The following is a 23,397-nucleotide window of genomic DNA, read 5'->3' as shown; positions in this document are numbered from 1 at the left end:
TTAACTCATGTTTCCAAGTTAACCTCATTTTGTGCATGCCTTGGAATCAAGTCTTCCCTGTCATTTTAGTGTATATATTCAGATATTTAATATTTCACTAAGTAGGAAGGTTGTAGTTCACAGTGCTTTAAAAATAACAACAACACAACAACAAATGTCCTCTTTCATAAAGTTGTCAAAGTGAGTACACTACATTTCTAGTGTAGATGAGGACTTTCTTCATACAAAGTAACCAAAACCAAGTTCAGAAGGAAATTGGATTATCAGAGCTGATTGAACTGTAACTGTTATCCATAAACTCCCAGGTTAATTTTTCTTCATCAGAACATTTTCGTTGTTCTCACCGACTGCCATTTTAATAAGAAAATGTAAATTTGGTTTGTTGCAGTAAATATGTACTAATTACTGTTTTTACTGCTTCATATATTGGGGTTCTGTATAACACACATTTAGGTTTTATGCAGCTGGGATCCTGGAAATTTTTCTTAACACATTAAGTATCCTATTCCATTTTGACTTCACTCTCATTCTCCAAGGATGTTCTGAAAGCCTTTTTTCCCCATAGAAATCCAATAGTGAAGGGGAGGCTTCCAGCTGAAAAAGTATTTACTGACTTTAAATAGATCATATCTGTCTCGGAGATTGCACTGCACAAATGCTGTTGGTTGGATCATAAGGCTCTTTGTTTTTATGCCCAATATAAATATTCTAGTTACTACTTCACAAGTGGTATACGGCAAGTGGTACGGATTTTATTTTAATCTCTTTTTGCATGTGCAGCAACTGAGTTGCATGTGTGGGACTTTATCAAAACAGTGAAAGATGGCGTGTGTCATTAGATGCCTCCTTCTGTACTAAAACCCTTACCCTCATGTAAGCTAAGTGGAAGGGACCACTGGCAAAGTTATGAGAAGAATGTGTTGCTGGGTGGCTGAGGGGCAGGAGACAGTGAGAGAATCAAACAAGGACTATTGAGTACCTGATATGTGTTGTTATTTATTAATATACATTGGAACCTGTTGTTCAAAACAAGTTATGTGTCTATTCTGTTCTGTTCGTAGGTGATCATGGAGGAAGCACTTTACTGCCACCAAATGTCACAAATGAATTTCCAGAATATGGGACCATGGAGGAGAGTGGAGAAGGCCTAAGAACTTCTCTTGGGTTTGATACAGAGTCTCTGCCGGGCGGCCCACAGGGGCAGCAGGGGGCCCGGCTTCTCGATGGCCACCACTCTGGGCCTGACAGTGCTACAGAAGGACCAAAAGATGTCAGAGAGTCCCTCTCTCAAAGTCACCTCAAGGAACAAAGTTTACAACCCATTGACTCTTTGATTTCAACTCTGGAGGCCACAGAAGCCAGAATAGCTTCAGGAACATTACAGGCTACAAAGGTACTGGACACAGATGCTGTTTCTAGTTTTTCAGTTCAGCAGGTGGAGAGGGAGCTGGACACTGCCCTTCATAAAACAAAGAGACACAGAGCCAACAAATTATTTCCTGCTGGCCAAGGAAAAGGACCAGATATACCTCTTTCAGCTAAAGTTACGACTGAGGAGAATTCTTATTTGAGCACCCAGAAGGATCTGACTGTACTATTAACTGGAGAGGCTCAGGCAGAGCTTTCCCAGATAACTGATAATGGTAGAAAAGGGGCTCTTCGTGTGCAGGAGCCCGCTCGTCCGGTCTCCTCCCTGGGGAACCCAGCAGCGACCCATACCTCTGCGGGCAGTGTTGGTTTTTTGAGGGAGAGAAGGTCTGACCAAGGTAGCTCCACAGGACGCCCCGGCCGGGTCAAACATGTGGAATTTCAAGGGGTGGAAATACTGTGGACAGGAGGGGAGAAAAGAGAGATACAGCACCCTGTGGATTTTGAGATCCCATTGGAAAGGCCGACCTCTCCTGAAAGCAGAGAGTTTTCCAACGTGCCAAGCCATCTCCTCTCATCTGCTGGTTTGTATAATTCAGTTGGTTTGACAGAGAGTGTTTGGGATGGAACCTGGAGCGCTTCATCAGAGAAGCCAGACACTGGCTCAGGGACATTTTCCCCTCTGCCTCTTGTCGACAGTGGAGAGGATGAGGTCTTCCTAAAGGAAAACAGAGAACATCCTGAGAAGAAACCTGAACTGGAGAGAGACAAGGGAAGGTGAGCTCCCATAGTCATCCTGCTGTCTCTGATGCCTGCTACACGTTGTAGGAGACCGTCATCCTGTGCTTGGCTATGAGAACTCAACACACTATCCCAGGGCCTTGTTACCATAGAGTGCAGGAGAAGTTACTGTAAGCTGGATTCCTTCTAAGTCCCGAAGATACTAAAGTGATCTTGTTATAAAGCTGTCCATCAGGCATAGACTAGGGAGGCAGAGTTATGGAGAAACTGCGAACCCATCCATTTCTGACATTTTTTATATTTGACAGGTTTCAAGTTTTCCAGCATCAAGATAGCTACATATACAATACCCCGCAGTTATCTTTAATAATATGAAAAGATTTGGACTCTTGACATATCCTGTAGTCACTGTATCTTACCTTAGGCACTTCTTCTGGATGCAGCACCAGTGCCCGCACACAAGCTGCAGACGTGTGAATGCAGAGGTTTTGGGTGCGGGCTGCCTCAGTTTCCTAGGTTTAGAAAGGAGGTCAGGAGGTCAGAAGTAGACTTTATAATTCAGTTGTTTGTGGTATTGACATGAGAATCCCTTCTCCCAAATAGCACATGTTTTGATTTGGGGCCTGATAAGTCAACTTACATATATGGTATTTCCTGATCTTTCCACACATTTCTGACGTCTGCACCAGCTTAGAGCCTGGATAAATGGAGGACAGGACCCAGCTTTCTTCACCTCTCTTGATTGCAGTGCTCCTTCTGGCAGAATGATTTGTTGTATACTCTCATTTCCAATTTGTACCATCTTTTCTCCCATCAGTCCTCAGAACACCACATTTTACAGTTTATGTGGGAGAACATCTATGTCAAGGCTGTCGGGTTTTTGTTTGTTTGGTGTAAGGAAATGCCTTTTCCTCTGCAGTTAATTAACAAATCCATCTAGAGTGATGCTCCTTTAGGATGGTTATCAGGACTCCTCCTCTCTACTCCTTCCCCCCTCCACCCCCCTAACACATAAAATCTCTAGACTTCCCTCACAAGCAGCCTTGATATGTGGCACATGGCTCAGTAATTATATTCCCACTGGAATATGCACTTTTGCATATTATTAGTTCATTCTTCCTTTCCTCTCTCTCTCTCTTTCCACAAATAGTGTTTGATTGTCTACGATGTTATTGACCCTGCTAGATGCTGGACATAAAAGAATGTTCAAAATAGAGAATGGCCTATGGTCACTGCCTTCATGGAGTTTACTGCTGAAGATAAACACTGACCATATAAACATATTAATAATTATAGGATCATAAATAGTGGTAGGTTCTGTGAAGTAGAGGAAGAGAGACATACTAGAAAAAATAACTTAAATTCAGTTGACGGCTCTGAGGCGGCCTTTCTGTGGAAATGATAAGTAGGCTGAGACTTGAGAAATAAAATAAGTATGAGTTAACCAGGCAGAGTACCGGGAGGAAAAAGACTCCAGGGAGGGCGGGAACAGCATGTGTAAAGGAGGGCTGCCTGACTACGCATGCTTCCTGGAGTTGTGTGAGACAAAGGCAAGTTGGACAGCAGTGTGGCTGGACCACAGGGAAGCAGGGTTGGGGGGGTAGGGGGTGAGTATGGAGGGGTAGGGAGGAGCTTCCTCATAGGAACTTGCCATTTTATTCCATAAGCAGTGAGAAGCTGTTTAGAGATATAAACCCAGAATACTATTTGGTACATGGTAGACCTTTGTAATTTAGAAACAACAGAGACAACTGTATTGTTGATTGTGAGTCCTCATAATACCTAGGAATATGGTTACTTACGAGGTAGTTTTCTTTCTATTTTTATTGTATTCCTGTTTATAGGAATCTGAGGCTCAGAGGTTAAGTAAAGTTTTCTAAAGTGACATAGCTGGTAATTGGCACATCCATCATTCAGCTCCAGGTTTTTCTAACTCTTGACCTCTTGCTCTTACTGAGTTTTAAATTTTTTATTTTTAATATTTGAACAGAATGCTGCATACTAATTAGTTGGTGCTCTACCCATGTATATTAAATTGTAAGTTGTTTATAGGTTTTCACTGTTTTGGCTAGCCTTGGAATTAACATGTTTGCTGGCTTTAAAAAAAAAAAAAAACCTTTCTTTAAAGGTCATTCACTGGCTCTCTAATTTTGGGCTTGAAATCTCTCTGCAGTGCTGCCTTGTTGTCAGCAGGGGGCGAGCCTTGGATTCTAATGTATTCATCCTCTTGAGGGCGTTTGTTCTTTTTAAATCAGAGAGTATTAATAGACTGATGAAAGTTTAGTGTATTTTTACTCCATTAAGTTTACACGATATATTTATGGGTCCGTTAAAATTGAGGATGACAGTAGCTGCTAATAATTTGAATTATTATTTGGAGTTTAGTTGACCAGATAGAGTCACATACTGGGAAACTAGTGTGAAACCATATAAATTATTTAGAGGGTAGTGTAGCACATGTATGCCAAGAGGTTTGTCAACCCGAATATGTTTCCGTGGTATCTTCCTTTCGAAATATATTAAAATATAAGCCCAAAGAATATAATTGCTAGCTTTACAGAATATTATCTTTTTTATATGGTTGAAGGGGAAAAAATAAAAAGAATATTAGCCTAATTTTGAAATTCTTTATTCTTATTTCCTTTCCAGGATTCTTGAGCAAGAGGAGCACTTTAGGGGAGGAGATGATGATATCCTTGGGCCTGGGTATGCAGAGGACTCCACTGATGTGTACAGCTCCCAGTTTGAAACCATTTTGGACAACACTTCCTTATACTACAGTGCTGAGTCCTTGGAGACATTATATTCAGAACCTGATAGCTACTTTAGCTTTGAAATGCCCCTAACTCCAATGATACAGCAGCGCATTAAGGAAGGCGGTCAGTTCCTGGACAGGACGTCGGTGGCAGGACAGCAAGATGTCCTGAGCGTCTCAGCAGATGGTGGAATAGTGATGGGCTATTCTAGTGGGATCACCAATGGGCTGAATGACACCAGTGACTCCATCTACATGAAAGGCACACCAGAGATTGCTTTCTGGGGAAGGTACTAGCTCTATTCTCATTAATTTCATGTGGTGGTTTTTGTTTCATTTTCTCTTTGGGAGATCTGAGTGTGGAATATATCTAAGCAGCATTTGGCCAATTTCTGTGGATATAAGTGAATGATGGGAGTAGAAAGTAATTTGGGTTTTAGGGGCAGGCAGAGTACACCCTAGCAGTTTGCTAAATTGGCAAGCTGTGGTTATTGTATTTGGTGATGTTTCCTGGACTACAGTATGTAAATTGGATCCTGAGCAAATATTCGTGGGTGAGGAGTAGGTGTCACCTCCCGTGGTGCAGCTTTGGTGGCCGTGGTATGGTGCCGTGAAAAGAACACTGAGAGCTGTTGACTCCTGTTTTGGCACTGATAGTGGTTGATGACTTGAAGCGGGTTGCTTGACTACGCCAGAAATTCCTTAATTGCAAATTGAGGGTGTTGGGTTAGCTGGGCACCAGAGTCTCTTCCAGGCCTTGGCTCTGTGAGGTCCTGCTCTTTCGGGCATTCTTCCTGTTCCTGAGATGGTGGGGGAAGGATCTGATTATATGAATGCTTGGTAGAACTGATACTTGGTCAAGGCTGTAAATACTTCCTCTCTCTACTTTAGGATTTGAGTCTATCTGGGAGCTAAGATGACAAATTACATTGTTTATATGTGCCATACCTGTCATTTAGTGATTCCCTGTCTGTCTGTGGATTATCCACCATTTCATTTCTTCTTGTTCATCATCCTCAGGTGATTTACCTGTCATTTAGCATCTTGATCAATGCCCAGGGAATACTAAACTTCAAACGATTTTGTGAATTTGGTTTTAATATAATTTTCCTGAATTAATGTGTGTCAGTGTGTGTGTGTTGGGAGAGGTGGAGGGGAGGTTAAATGGAGATAAACTATTTTAAAGCTGTATGAAAAAGTGTCAGTGCTTTTTTTAAGTGAGTATTCATGTTACAGGTTTCCAATGAGCCTCTCTTAGTGAGCAGTCCATCTTATGTTGAGCATTTTCTAGATTTCGTTGGATGAACACATTCAAGACTGGCATGTTACAGCATTGCAGCTATGCATTGCCATGTGAAATGGACCATGGATGTTGATTGACTTCTTGGATAACTAGTGAGATAATTAAAAAATCTCTAGTCTCAAAAGCAGAAGACCTTGGTCTGAAATACTTGGGCAAGCCACTTATTTTCTTTGATACCCACTCTATTTATTGTCAAAATGGGGTTAATGATATCCAGTATGCTATGTGGCTATATTAAAGAGTTAATACAGATTTAAGCAACTAGCATAGTGCCTGGTATAAAGTAGGAGCTTGAGTAAAGGTGTTGTGAATCAGAATTGGTTTGGCTGCTAAGTCCACATTTAGACTTCCTGTATCTCTTGAGAGGGGCGGCGTCCCTGAGAGGGAGGGTGTCTCTGGAGGGGATCTTTGAGGGGAAGATGTTTCTGAGGAGGGTGGTCCTCCCCTCAGAGGGGGGACCTTTTTGCTCTACTCTTTTGTCCTTTTTTTTCACTATCATCTCTGATAACTAAGTTGTAATAAAATGCAGTAGTATAGGCATGCAGATAATTTTATTAAAATTTCGGTCCAACTTTCTGGGGTGAGTTGAAATTATTTATATAACAGGCCCAAAAATAGGTTGGGGAGCTGAGAGGTTTTGTGACTGAGAGGCTTTGTTGTAGAAGCTATAGGGAGGGTAAGTAAATAAAAAGAAGAGGTGAACATCAGCGAGTCAGATCAGGAAGGAATTAGGTGAAAGTTTTATCAAATGTATGGTCTGCTTACTTGGAATAGGAAGTAGTCATGATTGGGGCCAGCATAGGTGCCAATCATTTTTAGTAGGGCAGAGTTAGATATAGTTAAGGAAGAGTATTATCGTAGGTTACAGTATTTTAGCATCTCACATTTAGACAGCAGTATACTTCAGTCCATCTCAAGACAAAGCTTCGTTACCTGCACTGTAAAACCATGAGATCTTGGCCAGTAGTAAGACAAACCAAGAAACAGACTGTTAACTATAGGGAACAATCTGATGGTTACCAGAGGGGAGGTGGGTAGGGAGATGGGTGAAATAGGGAATAGGGAGTGCAACAGCCCTTTCAGAGCAACCCCGTCTCCCCATGTGTTAATACCATGTACATGAATTCAAGAAGGACCACCCTTTTGTCTTTTGGTGCACAGTTTATTTAACAATATGATTGATAGAAGAAATGAGTTGGTACTTTACCATTCTATACAGTGATTGAATCTTCTTGGATTTTCTTATATATAGTAATTATAATGCTTGCATGATTTATACTAGAATTGCTTTTCCTCATTTCAAGTTTCATATAGAAGAAAGAAAAGAATGCATCTTCTCTATTAACATTAGCATGATCTAAGAGAGTGATTATCCCTGTTTTTTGTCTAAAACCAGTTTTATCAGAGAAATAAAGCAACAATTTCTACATCTGCAAGACAAGAGTTTGGCTTAAGCCAGTATGTATAGACAGATGTGTGTGGGGGTGTGTACGCGTGTGCACGCAGGAGCCAATTCCTATCGTCCAGGGGTTAATACTTGGAGAACGCCCACGGGAGTTCACTATAGAAAAAATCTTCTATGTCAGAAAGTTGGGATACATTATAAGCTTGCATTATTTCAAGAATCAGTTTCCAAATATTATTCTTCGTCTCACTTTTAAACATAAATGTTTAAAGTCTTGAAAATACAAATAAAAAATATGAATATAATGAACTTGTTTTTCCTGTTAAAAAAAGGCACAAGTCACCAGCAATGACAACAAAAAGAATCCAAACAAACCCCCCCTGTCCCCAAAACAAAACAAAAACAAAAAGAGAGAGAGAGAACAGATATTTAAATCAACTGTTTTTTAACAAAAAATATATATTATTTGTATTATATGGATGGATGAGATGGGGATTAAGGAGCGCACTTAGTATGATGAGCACAAGGTGTTGTAATGAAAGTGTTGAACACCCACCTGAAACTAATATTACACTGTATGTTAACTAACTGGAATTTAAATTAAAACTTAAAAAAAAATAAGATGGAATTCTAGTACTGAATGAGAAGCATCTTAGAGATGTGCCACCCAAACTTCTCTCCCAGCTCTGGCATTCTTCCTCATGATTCCTGAACTGGTGGTCATTCTACCCTTCCTTGAACCCTGCTGGTGACTTGGATGGATCTATTTGTGGTCTTTGAGTTGGCATAAGATAGTAAATGATTATAGGTGGAAGAGGTTTTGTTTTATGATATGTGTCTCTATTCAGCTTAAAAAAAATAGAGTGGGCTCAATGATCCTAAGAAATTTTAAAGAAACTAGAATGACTGTTATGTTTTTCTTTACCCTCTCTGCCTTATTGGTGCTTTCAAGTTGCAGCATCAGAAGAATTGTAGGTTGAAGAATTATGACATTTTTCAGCTCGAAGGGGCCTTAGATAATCTTTCCTGTTTTTATGGTAAAGAATCCGAGTCCCAGTTTGGTGGGATGGATTTACCTGGTGAGAGATCCTGTACCAGAATTCAAATAGTCTGACTCTTAGACCAGATACATTCACTGTTCTAGGCTGCCTGGTCTCACACCTTTGTTCTTTTTCTAAATCTAATTTCTCTCATTCATAGGTCTATAGTACCAGGAGTCTGAGTTGGTAATTGTAGAACTTGGTGGTGGTGGTGATGGTGTGTGTGTTTGAGAAAAAATTTACCAAATTGATAATGAACATGTCTCCATAAATCTTTTAAGTAGTCAATGAGCAGGCTTTTAAACATTTCTTCTACATTAAAACATTCTTCTGCAGAGGTAAGGAAGTAGACTATTGAGCCTGTTAAGGAAATCCAGATTAGAATGCACAGTTGCCAACCTGATTGACTTCCCTCAACCAAACACTGAGGGTCAAAGTGTTAGGATTCAAGGGAAAAATTTTTTTCCAATTTTATTAATAAATGTGACATTTACATAAGGAAAGTGCTAAATAAAACAAGTGCACATGCCTAGTATTTTGTCTCTATTCACCAGCCTTGCTGTTCCGTTGGCAGTGGACTGGGGGGGGTCTGACCATATTAAATAAAGGGAATCTGAAGAAGGCTCAAAGGAAAGGGGATGATATGACTAATGATATGACTAGTGACTAATGATATGACTATCTCCCTGATAATGCTTCTTTGATTCTAGCTAGACCTGAACCAAGAAATTAAGCCCGTCTCTGTTGAAGTATTGATTTTAATGTATAAAATGTTAGGTCTCAGCCAGTAGAAAAGATTATAAGATTACTTAGGTTGTCTCTGAGCACAATTTTATATCAAAGGCATCCTGTAGGTTTTATTTAGTAAACACATGGTGCATACTTCTCATAAGAAGACAGGAGAAAGAAGCTATTAATGTTCACATTTTCCAGATAAGGAAACTGAGGCATAGCACAACTGAGTAACTTGCTCAAAGTTACCCAGGTGGTAAATGGCACACCCAGGATTTGAACCCAGGTAGTCAGGCTCCAGAGTCCATTTATTATTGGTTTCAAAACAAAAATATATTTGGCATTGCCTAGGTATGTTTTAAAATCTTTTTCTACTTCAATATGTGCCTTTACTTTGTCATTAAAGGTGATTTCAGCAGCAGTACTTGACAGTGATTTCTTTTGAACGCAGGATGACACTTCTTTATTGTGTGGCTTCTTGAAAGACAGGTGCAAATGTTTGGGAACGGTGATGAGGATGTTGTATCGCTTCAGCAAAACTTAGTTCTATCTCTCAGCAACATCTTCCAGTCTTGGATTTGGCCATGCGTTGGTGGCCAGAGGGGGTTGGTGTTCCCCGATACTCTCTCTCTCACCACTTAACTCAGAGAATAAGACATTTCAAATCTGTAATATTCTAGTATCAGGTCGGAAGGGACATTTTCAAAGAGTACATGTGCTCACTATTTGTCTTTTAAAGCATTATTTACCTTTGTGATATCAAATAGATCGTTCTTTTTTTTTTTTTTTAAGATTTTATTTATTTATTTGACAGAGAGAGACACAGCGAGAGAGGGAACACAAGCAGGGGGAGTGGGAGAGGGAGAAGCAGGCTTCCCACTGAGCAGGGAGCCCGATGTGGGGCTCGATCCCAGGACCCTGAGATCATGACCTGAGCCGAAGGCAGACGCTTAACGGCTGAGCCACCCAGGCGCCCCTAGATTGTTCTTTATAAGGTGAAAAAAATTCTTAAGACCCTGGACTAAACCTGGATAGGAATAGTAAAATTCTCTCAGGTGCTCTGAGTGCTCTGAACACTGAATATTGGCGAGGGAGCTGCGTGTCAGTCAGGAAAGAGCACACCCTGTGAATGTAACACAATATTTTAATGAAGGAGCAAAGAGGAGCATCCCCTCCCGTTGTGGTCCGCTACAGAGCACTCAGGCTGATAGGGTCAGCAGTGCTGTGTGAAGTCCAGTCACATGGCTCCAAAATTAGAAAGGATAATTAGAGACTTACAGTTGTACATGTTCCAATGGGTTCCTTTGTGTCTGGGTGTTTCTCCCTCGCTGGCTTATCATCTGATGATTGCAACTCCAATCAGTAAGTTCTGACCTGAAGACTGAAAGGCACAAATGTTGTCACTGTGACCATTAAGAGAGCTGAATATTGTCCATTTCTATTGAGCTTGGGTTTGGACAGATGGGAAAAGAGAGATATCAAATACAGTAATATGGCAGGAGCTTTCTTTTGGTTCTCTGAAATATATAAAACTGCTTTTTAAAATCACCTGTTTAGTGTAATGGATATATTTTATGTCTCAGCTTCCTAGTTTTTCTTTCAGATACTGCTCAGGATGTGGAGTACAGCAGAGGAGGTGAATTACATCTGCGTGCAACTGGTATGCCTGAGGAGAGTGCTCCAGCCAGTCTTGGGTCCACTCTGAATTTGATAGTTTGGGTTTTTTGCCTTCCTCTTGTTCTCTCCCTCCCCTTCTCACATGGAATGCTGGCATTTAAAAGTATCCCCTTTCCTCAGTTTTTCTCTTTCTTTAGTGTCTTTCTGTCTAGGAAAAAGTCACATGAAATAGGATTAATACAGAAATTTGTGAAGTGTGGTTTCAAAAATTTTTTTGAAATTCCAACTTAAAACCTGCAGGCATTTTAATATAATGTATAAGTATTAAAATAAGAAATTAAAATAACATGGTATTAGTTAAGCTGGTGACCGAGGAAAAGATTTGATCTTGTGAAATCATCTTTAGAGACCTGGCAGGCCACTGAGTACCCAACTTTTCTTCTATCATTAGAAGCCGGAAGCTCTGCTGTCTCATAGGTTGATTATAGGGTAGCCGTTGCTCTAGTAATCTCTTTAGTCCTTTTCTTTTACATTTTAAAACTAGTTCTGCAGAAAATGGGTTCTAATTTTTTTTTTTCTTTCTAGCTTCTTCTTTCTGCTTTTCTAGCAGCTATAATGGATTTTGTTTTTTTATTTACCAAAAGGGGTTCTTGCTCAGTGATAAGTGATGTGGACTCTACTAGGTAGAGCCAGGCATACCTGGGTTTGAATCCTGCCTCAGTTACTTACTAGATGTGTAATCTTGAGTAATTATAGAAAACCTGGGAGCCTTTCCAAGTATAAAATGCAATGAATAATCCCTATCTGGTAAAGGAAGGAAAAGCAAATGAAATTAATCAGGTGACAAAAATCAAGAAAAGAAAATCAAGTGGCATGACAATGCCTGGTGTACACAGTAGGAGATAAATAAATCAAAATTTATGTCCATGCCACTCTACCATGTGCTCAAATCCTGCATCAGCCTCTGAGCTGCCAGCAGTGTCCTCCCAGCTCTAAGCTGCCTGGCACACTTATTACTGGACTTCCTGAAATCTCACTTTTTTTCATAAAGTACAGCGCACTGTGGTAGGGTGGCATAAATATGGGGATTTAGAATCAGAAGACCAGGAGGTATAGGGTGGCATAAATATGGGGATTTAGAATCAGAAGGCCAGGAGGTCAAGTCATCCTTTTTACTGGCTGCCTGATGTTGGGTAGGTTGTTTTACTTCAGAGAGCCTCTGATTCCTTATTGGTAAAATGGAAATAATCTTACCACTCAATTTATAGTTTGTTGTAAGAATTTGCTAAGTTCTAGTTGGTGGATATTTATTTTAAACCTGTTGTGAGTTTTGTAGTATTCTGAGTAATAGTTTAAAGGATATAAGAAAATAGGTAAGAAAAGCCTGGTAAAGAAAAAAAAAAATGCAAGGATTTGGCGAATGTTTGAATATAGGACATGAAGGCTGAGTCAAAATCATAGTGAGACTTCAAGCTTAGATGACAGAAGTAATAGGAAGTGGGGAGATCAGCAGGGTTTGTGGGAGAATAGCTTGTAGTGGGGTCAGTTTAAACAGGTTAAATTTGAGGAGAGTGATGGTGCTTTATGTACAAATGCTGGTGGGAATATGAGATTGAAGGTTGGTTGCAGGGACTTTGGAGCCACCATTTAGAGGTGAGGCCCGCAGCTGTGGACACGAGCAAACTCTTGAAGGGTGGGGGCTGCACTGAGGCCACTGCAGAGATGCACACACAGGAGCACAAGAGTGCTGCTTGTGCGTCTTTCTGATTCCATATTTGTAGAAAATAGCCCCTAAGGTGACTTTCCTGGCAGCTCTCTGCGCTGGCTTCATTTCTCCAACAGCACTTTGTTTATCAGGGGGCCCGGTGTAAAAGCTACGTGCTCTGGTCATCGATGTCCTTTCAGTTCCTCCCAGACAGTCCTGGCCCTGGCTGGCTCTGGTGGTTTTGGGCTCTTAGTACTTGTTGAGTGCCTCTTGTATAAATTGGTGATGACTTCGGGAAATGGTGCTGGATTTGAAATAGGGTTTCTTAGAAACATTCTAATTCTGTAGTTTACAACTTAAAGTAATGCGCCCTGGGTAATGGTGGATATTACACTGAGGAGTGCTGCGGGATGCTCACTGAAGTGGATGATCTTTTATCAAAGACCATATTAAAAGACTTCAAATGATAAAAGATGTTGGGGCATATATATTAATTACAAGGACAATCGCAGGTCTAAATAAAAACTGGATTGGCTGTTAATATTGTAACTGGTTGGGATGATGCAGCAATCTTTTTATTCATATATCAGTGCATTATTTAACTTTTAAAGGAAGCAATAACATTTCCTCTCAGTAGAGGTCACTTAACACAAGATTTGCAGTACTGGATGAGAAATGTTACCCATTGATTTGTGGTTTGGAGAAGAAAAAAGAGAAATAAAGTTCTTTGAAGGTATTTTCCATAGGAGTACCAGTTTATCAGAACCCAAAAGGGGTACATTTCCAGTGCTTTGATATTTTTTTTTCTTTTTCTACCGTGGATCTCATAAGCTTTCTATAAACTGATATACAGAGTCTGTATTAAATTGGCTCAAGCTCCTAGCAGAGCCTTAATACTCAGTACCCGAGTGGCCATGCTACAAGTTATGTTCAATATAATCTTTCTCATGAATGCTAATGAGGATTAATATTAAACTACATCTAAACCAGTGTTAGATAAATGACTTACCTTTATAATCCCTGCACCCCATATGCTATTTCATATGCCTGCACCTAAACCTCCATCTGCAGTATTCTCCTGGTCTCTGAATTAAGAATTACGAAAGGAAAGCGTAATAAATCACACACACTGAACTACTGAGATTTTTAATCTTTCTACTTACCACCTTGCTTCCCAGCAGTATTGACCTGGGAGCTTGTTAGAAGTGCAGAATGTCAGGCCCCACCTCTGACCCACTAAATTAGGATCTGCATTTTAAGATGTCCAGGTGGCTTATGTATACAATGAAGTTTGAGAAGCACGGGTCTAGGACAGTGGTCCACGGACCAAGCTAAAGTAGGAAAGCTCTATAATAGGGTTTTCTAACCTGACTTCACATTAGAGTTACATAGGGAACTTTTTAAAATTCCGACTTCCCACGCTTCACCTCCAGAGATTCTGATTCTGTTGGTGTAGGGTGACATCCGGACAGTGATAGCTTTGAAAGATTCCCAGGTGATTCTGTTGTCAGCTTAGGCTGTCAACCTCTCAGAGTTTGTTGGAAATGTGTACCACAGAGCTTACCCCTGACCTACTCGATCAAAATGTGTGTTTTAACAAATTCCGAGGTGATTCATAAGTACTTTAAAGTTTGAGATGCGGTGAAAACTGTTTAGAGGCAGAATACAAAGCTCAGTAAGACAGTCCCTGTTCTCAGGTAAGCAGGGTTACTGTGCTAGTGGCAGAGGTTTGTAAAAGTGAGTGGTCCTGGCCGTGAACCTTGAAATGATTTCTTGTTTCATCTTTGGTGTAGTGAACATACGGTGCCCATCCTTACTCTAGAAATATAGGGGTTGATCCATTTTCCTGGTAGGAAACAGTATGGTTTTTTAAATAAAGAGTGTGGGTTCTGAAGTCAGACTGCTTTGGTTCAAATTTTGGTGAATTATCTCCCTAAACCTCAACTTCCTTATCTGGGAAAAGGGATAATAATTTACTTCCACTTGATGAGTACTCAAAATATGTTGGCTGTTATTATCAGTAATAACACTGCTTAAACTAAAAGTTTTCTTTAAAACTTTTTCAAAGTCACCTGATATGAATGGGCTGTGGTCAGATCGACAAAGGTGTTGTGTATCTGTAATAATAACTCTAAGAGCCTTGGATTACTTGAAGGTGAGGATTTTTAATGACAGTTTGTTTTACTGTCTTTATAATTATCTATTTAGCAGCTCCACCTCAACACAAAGAAGGTGACATTTTGGGGCGCCTGGGTGGCTCAGTTGTTAAGCGTCTGCCTTCGGCTCAGGTCGTGATCCCAGGGTCCTGGGATCGAGCCCCGCATCGGGCTCCCTGCTCGGCGGGAAGCCTGCTTCTCCCTCTGCCACTCCCCCTGCTTGTGTTCCCTCTCTCGCTGTGTCTCTCTCTTCAAATAAATAAATAAAATCTTTAAAAAAAAAAAAAGTTTAAAAAAAAGAGAAGGTGACTTTTTTTAGTCTAGAATAGTAGTATAAAATTTTTAGTACAGAGAAAATAAGAGGTATTGAATAATTATTGCAAAACAAAATCATAAAAGTTCTTTATTCACACTCAGCGTTCATTTAACAGTAGTTTTAGGGTTCATCCTGTAACATTGTACTTAGTCAGGTATGGGCCCATCTCTCCTTTTAGGCCGTGATCTTCTCAAGTCTTCAGTTCTGAGACTCAGAACCTCTGTTACAGGGGCCAGCACACACCAGACACTCGGTTTTTGCTTAACGAAGAACTTAATTATCCGCTGCTCTCTACTAGGTACTAGGTGTCTTCCAGAGAGGAGGCAGATAAGAAAATTTCACAAATAGTTCTAGTACGGGCCTGCCGAGCCAGATGTAAGGTTCTAAGGCTGGGGCTACTTCTGGCATGAGGTGTTGTGGAGGCCCTCTGGAAGTGCCGCTTTTTGTGGCGGGTTTTGAAGGCAGAGGTAGATATGTGTAGATGATCATGGGGGAGTGGGCAGGGTGACTGTCCAGGTAGAGCCAAACTGAGGCAGAATTAGTAACAGGTGCTCGGATCTGGGGACTTGGGAGTTAGGAGCTGAGGGAACTGTGATCCTCTTTGCCTCTTCTGTTAATTTTTTAGACTGAACAGGTGCCGCTACACTCAAAGGCAGCCATTATGAGTTGACTTTTTACAACTTCTGAAACATTTTAGGCATACCAAAAAGAGTAGGAAATAATAAACACCTGTGATCTCACCAGCCAATTTAAAAAATAAACATTGCAGATGAATTGCCAACTCCTGTGAATGCCTCCATGGTCTCATTCGTTTCTTTCTCTTCGTTAAGGTAACCATGACCTGTGGGTGTTTGTCATTCCTAGATAGGCGTGCATCTGTCAACACTAGTGTTTTTTCACGTTTTTAAACCTTATATAAACGCTACCTTCATCTCTCCTTTTGTAACTCACATTTTTGCTCAACATTTCAAATTCATTCTTAACTGATTCATAAAGTCCTAATTTATTAATTTATTTGCTTATAGTATTGATTGTATGAATGTATACTATAATTTACTTTTCCATTTTCCTATTTATGAACACTTTGGCTGTCTTGTATTTTTGTTATCTCAAATGGCATGGCAGTGAACGTTCTAATTTGTGGCTTCTTGTGCGCTTATGGGAGAGTTCCTCTAGGCGAGGTGTATATTTAGGAATAAAATTGCTGGACAGTAAATTATAATCATTTTCTGGGTGAACCAAGGCATTCTTGAAAGGGCATATTACTGCATTTTCTTTGAGAGGATGTAATTTTATCTACTTCTATTTATAAAGTGATTTTTAGGTATTTTACCTCCTAATCCTTATAATTCCGATATCCCGACAATAATTCCGATATCCCAACAAAAACAGCTGGCGCCCAAAGAAAAAGCATGGGAAAGAAACTAAAGTAGAAGGCTGCCGTCCTTTCCCCAGAGGGGCTCCGAGTGCTGCGCACTCTGTTCTCCATTAGCTGGGTCTGGTGGCCGCGCGCTCGTCGGACGCCGGGAGCTCCGGAGCGCCGGGTTTCTGAGACTTCTGTGTGGCCGCGGTGGCCGGTGTCTGGCCGCTGTGAGCGTCGCCTGTCTACCTCTGGTTGTCTGAGGCAGGACTCCACAACAGGGCAAATGAATATTTTCACATTAACGATAGCAGAAAACCAGAATCAAAGCTAGGAATGAAAGTAGGAAACACAAATCACATAAGATTGTGAATTTTATATAATATAAATGAATTAGATTTATTTTTCCTATTTCAGTCATTCTTTTAGGTCCAGAATGTGTGTGCTGCAAGAAATTATAGTCTTCAAAAACAGTACTTCAAAAACCTTAGTGCTGTTATGGAAGAACAATGCTGAAATTACTTTGTTTTTTTTCTTTTTTTTAAATGATGTTGGACAAACTTCTCTTTGTTCTGTAAGAGCAACCACTCCAAATCAGCTAAGACAGTTGCCCTTTCTCCCTGTTGTCGGCTTGCTGCCTGGCTTCTAAAGAGTTAAGTTGGAGGTTTGTGAGGTCATGTGTGACTTCACTGGGTCTGGACTTTTGAAGCAGATCTTTTGGAGGGAAGCTGCCTGTTGAGAGGGGAGGCTAGGCAGAGGGGGTGGAGGGAGGGCTCCTTTCACTTCTTTCAAGTTCTTATCCCTCAGCCCCTGAGGGACATAGTGGCATTCGGGGAGAATGTCACTGCAGAGCCAGTGTGTAGCGGTTCGCACTCCCAACAGAAGCAGCTGTATAAGTACATTAAAAGAGGCCTTGCCGAACATGAAGGTTTGCTGAGCAGCTGGAACAGGAGAATGTTCTTTGTATTCCTGATAAAATTATGGGCAGACTGTTTGCTGACAGAGGTAACTGGAATTCAGTTTATTTTCTTTGTCTGGTCCTAGACAGTACTGGATTATATATAATTGTAGTTAGAGAAAAATTCCTTGGATTTTAAACTGTTTTATTTAAAGTGGAAAACATCATAAGAAAGTCTCAGAAACTTAGGAAAATGATAATTCATATATATTCTAAATAAGGTTGACAAAAATGAAGAGGGTGTATTTGTTATAGGGTCTGTAATGTTTGGACAGGATGAGATTTTCTTCCTTAATAGAGTTGTGCTGCTCTTTGAGGTGGTCGGACATAGCTTGGTGCTCCTAGACTACAGTGTGCTTTCAGCTACCTTTTCTGAAACTGAATCCAGGCATTGGAAGGTTACCAGTTTGTTTGAGCTTGATCATTTAGTGGGGTCCATTCTGACTACTGTGCAAGGCTGTCACTCTTAAATTTTGGTGTGTCACTGCTCTAAAGGGAAAGTTGGCTGTGCTGTTAGTGTAGAAACGTGATTTGTCTTAGATTTTAGCATTAGGTTTGAAACTTCAAATGCTAGCTGGTTATCTAAAGAAAAAAGGCATAGGGAATATTTTTTTCTGGAACCGAGGGAATTTCAGCTCCACAGTTTATCTCTGAGAAGGTCTCTCTCTTGTTTCATATTCATAAATAAGGTCAGTGGTGGTAAAGGAGGGAACTTGAACCCAGTGTGTTGGTATTTTTTTTGGTCCATTCTTGAGATGCTTGGGGTTAAAGGATTCCTGAACACCTGGGAGCCCGTGAGGACCCTGGCATTTGAATGTCCAGGACAGTCAGCTGATTCTAACAGATGTATTTGAGGGTATGTATTGGGGAAGTTGAAGTTTCTTGCCTTGATAACAGTGTTTAAGTTCATAATTTTAAATTCATATTTGTAGTATTTTATGTCATTTATGTTACCTGGCCATCAGTATTTTAAAAAAAAGCCTCTTTCTAATTGAATATTTTGTTTCATAGCTTTAATAACAAAGGACAAAGAGAATGCTTGATAAAAAGGATGTGAAACATATTTTAGTGAGAGGCATAGTGGTTATGAGCCTGGACTTGGGAATTATAGGCTCATTGATTGAGTTTTATCTCTGTTCCTTACTATTTGACCTCTAGTAAGTTACTTAACCACTCTTCAATCTCAGTTTCTTCATATGTGACCTAGAGATGGTCATAGCACCTAACCTGAGAGGTGGTTGTTGTGAAGATTAACTGAGGTACAATACATGGGAAGCACTTAGCAGAATATCTCCTGCATTAATAAAAGCTCAGTAAATATTAATAAACTAGCTATTGTTATGTTTAAATTGCCCTTCCTTACATCAAGCACATGAGAGGACTTAGACCTTAGAGAATGGCTGTTGTGAACTTGGAGTTGTGGGTGTGCCCACACTATAAGCATGGCAGGGTTCCGGGTAGTGCCCTGTGCCTCGTGGAAGGCAGTCTTCCCCGCTGCTGCCCCAGAAGTCCTCTCTCGAACGGAGCCTTAGGTGTCAAGGAGGGCTGAGAGAGAAAGGGGGTGGATCAGTGCAATCCATCAACACTTTGTGAAACTTCTTTATGCTCATGTCCTGTTGATAGTGTATCCATTCCATCATCTTTGAATATGGAACACAGGACTGCACACACATGTACCTCATAGGAGGAATGTGACCCACACTAGGAGTAAAACTGAAGTGATTGTCAGAACCGGGCCATTCTTTCTGTGTTCTTTCTGTAGGTGCAGATTGTCCTTTTCCATGCAGTAGTGGCTGTTCTTAGAGGGTTTATCTGTATTTCCAGCTTGGCCCTTTCTATCTTTAGGCTCCAGGAGTTGGTAGCTGTGCAGCTGTTTGAAGCTCCTTAACTTTTATTTCCCGGAATATGACTTGTGGATAATATCTTTTCTTCCATGGTTATTGAGATTAAATAAGATAAAATATGGGGCACCTGGGTGGCTCAGTCAGTTAAGCATCTGCCTTTGGCTCAGGTCATGATCCGTGGGTTTGAGTCCCACGTGAGGCTCCCTGCTCTGCGGGGAGCCTGCTTCTCCCTCTGCCCCTCCCTTAGCTTGAGCGTGTTCTCTCTCCCTCTCTCAAATAATTAAATAAAATCTTAAAAAAAATAAGATAAAATATGTGGAAATGCCTAGCATAAAGTCCTAAGTACTAACAAATTTTTTGGTCTTCCAAAAATTCTTCCATTTCTTCTATTACTGTGAAAGGAAAATTCACACAATTTGTAAATGAGTCTCTCGCTATTTTGCTTTATAAAGGTCTCATGTCTAGATCAGTGTTTCTAAAGCTTTTGTTTACAGTGATTTTCTTCTGTGTTATTAGTTTACTTTGTCTAGTGTCAGTTTCTCTGTCACCATGACTTTCCCGGGAAGTCATTATGGCTTTTAAATTTAATTTAGAACTAGTTTTCAAAAATATGAAACGAATATGTGCCAATGGTAAAAATTGAAATTGAAGTTCTCTTTTTTCCCCACTTCGCTCTGACTTCTCAGAAGGAACCTCCTGATGGTTTTTAGTGTATTCTTTAAGGCATGGTCTGTGCGCTCTTTGGGAACCAGTTTTTAAACTGCCTTACTGGTGCAAAAGTGCAGATGTAGAATGGAAAGTTCTGTCAGATTTGCCAGCTCCCCGTGCAGCTCAGTTCCTCCCTCCAGTTCTGCAGCACAATGTTTGGAATGTTTGGGAGCACTCTTGTAGGGAACCTGCCCGCACAGCTGGGTTGTGTCACCAAGAGCCTAATGCACTTGACAGGTCCAGCTGTGGCCACACTATTGTGATTCATGTGATCAGGCCAGAGTTCATGCATGATAGCAAGGCAGGCCTGGGTCTGAACCTACCGTGAGAATGCTCAGTCCTGAAATTCTGGGGATGCAGAGCCTGTGTTGGGTTCCAGCAAGGATTTTAGTCATTGTTTAGCTGGCTAGAGGGTGTGGTTCAGTCAGCTCTTTGAGCGACTGTTGTGTTTGGCTTTTTATCATTAATAACATTGGCTGGAGGGAGGATACAAGTAGGTGCACTGAATGTGGAGTTGGAAGAAAGGGGCTCAGCTATCAGCCTTGCTGCTTACCAGCTGTGAGCCGGAGGGGGCGTGGGGGGGGGCAAGGCTTCTTTGGTTCTCTGTTTCTTTACTGGGAAAATGGGACTGTTGTGAAGGTGAGATACAGTAATGCATATGAAAGTGCTAGATAGACCGCAAAGTGGTCTGTGGGTTTTTAAATTTGTTTTTCTTAATGGATATTGAGAGGACTGGCTTATTCCTCTTGAATGGCTTAGGTATGTTAAACTATTTGTGCTTTGGAGAGGGAGGAACCGTGCTTCTCTCTAGTGTTCGGTGTCATTGGACTTCATCCCACCTCTTTGTGAGGGTTGTTTGTCCCATCTGCTGTTGAATGCTCCTGGCATACCTAGAAGCCTGCATTTAGAAGGGGCTAGGGCAGTATAATTTCTGTGCTTAGAATGTTCTCAAAGAAGCCACTCCCTTTTGTTGATTTAGCTAGTCTTTTATTGAGACCCTACCTTTTAGCAGAGGAAGCACTGAGAACTGAGGCCCTGATCATCTCCATTGACCCAACTCTGCTACTGATTGTGAGACCTGGGAAGAGTCACTTCCTCTCTTGATCTCTCACTTTTCTTCTCTGTACAACAAAGGTGGTTGGACAGAAGACTTTTTTTATTTTGGGGGTGGAGTTGGTGGACTAAATATCTTCCTGTTTCTATCTTTCCTCTACCTTATTATATCCATCATCTTACTGACCAATTCTTTCTTCCCCTTTTAAACACCTTAGGACAGTTGTCTTCAAAAAGATAAAACAAGTGAGTAATGAGGCTAAACATCACTTGAGGGATGCTGTGTTGACTTGTGAGATCTAAATATAATGAAAACCCTTTAAGGGTGACAGGGTGTTAAGAGTGAGTATCATATTCTCCTGCCTATGATTCCTGACCTTGACATGCTTTGTTTTGTAATCATCTTTGATTAGGGCTTCCATGTCTCAGATCTGTTGTTATGGGAGCTATGAGTACCTGAAGGGAGAGAGAGAAAAAGGACGCCATGGCAGGTGGTAGCTGAAATAGAGATGCCACCATGACAAGAAATGGAGTTTGAGTATTCTTTTAGCTGGAGGCAATAATCCCTTCAGGGCAGAGGACGGGCCTTTTGCCAGGCTGCTGTGGCTTAGTTCTCAGTACTATTCATCCATCCTGGTTCTTAAGTTCTTTATCTAAATCTTATTCACTAGAGGAACACATTTATCATGTGTGGACATTTTTAGTCTGGCTTTCCCAGGACAAGACTGCATTTCTAGGTGACAGAATTATAGGGAAACATTTGTATTTCTTCAGTATTTTGCTGCTAAAAGATAAACAAAAAGACAGTTAAAAACTATCTCTGCAGCTTACAAATCAGAAGGCTTTGGACTGGTCCAAGTAGTGTGAGACAGTCATTGCCTGCTGTAACTTGTGTTCCTTGGGTCAGCTGAGGCAACTTTTAGAGACCCATGGAAAGACTCCTCCTTGTTGAAATAATTCAGCTAAAGAATTCCAGGATTCATGACTTCAAAAGTCAATGGTTGGTTAAGAGGAACACAGATTTCTTATGTGATTGGCTGAGTCTAGCCCAAGTGTATGACCGTGTGTTAGAGGGATTATCTCTGTTGTAGACCCTTCAGTCTCAATGTAAGTAGAGATTCTGTTCAAGATTTCACACTTCTTGCTAATTCCAAAAGTGAGGTCTTAGATATTTACCTTGCATAAACTTTGTGACAAGTAGATCAATACCTGCTTAAATGTCAAACGTATAAGTGCTGCTTCAGGATTGGAGGTGGGGATATGGCCAATAGGTTTAGAAGGTAATGAAGAATAAACCTAAGGACTAAGTCAGTATAAGATGAGTTTGGCTTTGCATTTTCTGGCATCTTGACCTTGGGAAGCTGGTGTGTCCCATCCTTGACTATAACTTTGAATTCACCATGGAAATTGCTGGGCATTTTCTTAAGCTGGAAAATGAGGGAACCAAAGTATCCACTTGAAACACAGCCAAAAACATGTTGGCGTATTTTAATATAATGAGAAACTGCCTAGTCTCTGGGCCCCACCTTCTCAGTAGGGTCCTGGTAAATTTACTGATCCTTCTGGGACTCCTCATTGGTAAGCAATATGGATTTCACATCCCAATCCTTTGAATATAACTTTTTTTTTTAAGATTATTTATTTATTTATTTGACAGAGAGAGAGAGCGCACGCATAAGCAGGGGGAGTGGCAGGCAGAGGGAGAGGGAGAAGCAAGCTCCCCACAGAGCAGGGGGAGCCCGATGCAGGGCTTGATCCCAGGACCCTGGGATCATGACCTGAGCCGAAGGTAGTTGCTTAACCAACTGAGCCACCCAGTCGCCCTTCTTCTTCTTCTTTTTTTTTTTTTAAAGGAGAAAAACATTTTTATTAACAAATTCATTGGCAAATTTAGGTTGAACAAAACAGACACCCACTATCATACACACACACACACACACACACACGGCAAATTTAGGTTGAACAAAACAGGCACCCACTATCATACACACATACACACACACACACACACACACACACGGTAAATTTAGGTTGAACAAAATAGGCACCCACTATCATACACACACACACACACACACACACACACGGCAAATTTAGGTTGAACAAAAGCAGGCACCCACTATCATACACACACACACACACACACACACACACACACACACACAGAGCTATTCCCAGAAGTATCCCAGCTTGAGAGAGAACAAACAGCACTTACACGTGAGCCACAGTCAGTAGACGTTTGAAATGTCCGCATTGCTCCCTACTGATTCTTCGCTCCATGTCTGGCTTCGTTTGGTTGCTGCAGAGTGAGAGCAGGCCATCTCCTGAGTCATCAA

General features: G+C 40.9%; 1 protein-coding gene across 4 annotated transcripts in view; it reads left to right on the top strand.

Annotated features, from left to right (window-relative positions):
- PSD3 (pleckstrin and Sec7 domain containing 3) overlaps positions 1 to 23,397 on the top strand; it is a 602,311-nt gene that overhangs the window by 166,545 nt on the left and 412,369 nt on the right. For all 4 annotated transcript variants that reach the window (XM_032413272.1, XM_032413271.1, XM_032413273.1 and 1 more), the window contains 2 exons: positions 1,062 to 2,145; positions 4,759 to 5,154. In XM_032413272.1, coding sequence (XP_032269163.1) covers positions 1,062 to 2,145; positions 4,759 to 5,154 — 1,480 coding nt within the window. The remainder of the gene's footprint in view (positions 1 to 1,061; positions 2,146 to 4,758; positions 5,155 to 23,397) is intronic.

Source organism: Phoca vitulina, unplaced genomic scaffold (genome assembly GCF_004348235.1).
Source record: "Phoca vitulina isolate PV1807 unplaced genomic scaffold, GSC_HSeal_1.0 scaffold15, whole genome shotgun sequence".
Taxonomy (NCBI): domain Eukaryota; kingdom Metazoa; phylum Chordata; class Mammalia; order Carnivora; family Phocidae; genus Phoca; species Phoca vitulina.
This window is presented reverse-complemented; position numbering and strand designations above follow the sequence as displayed.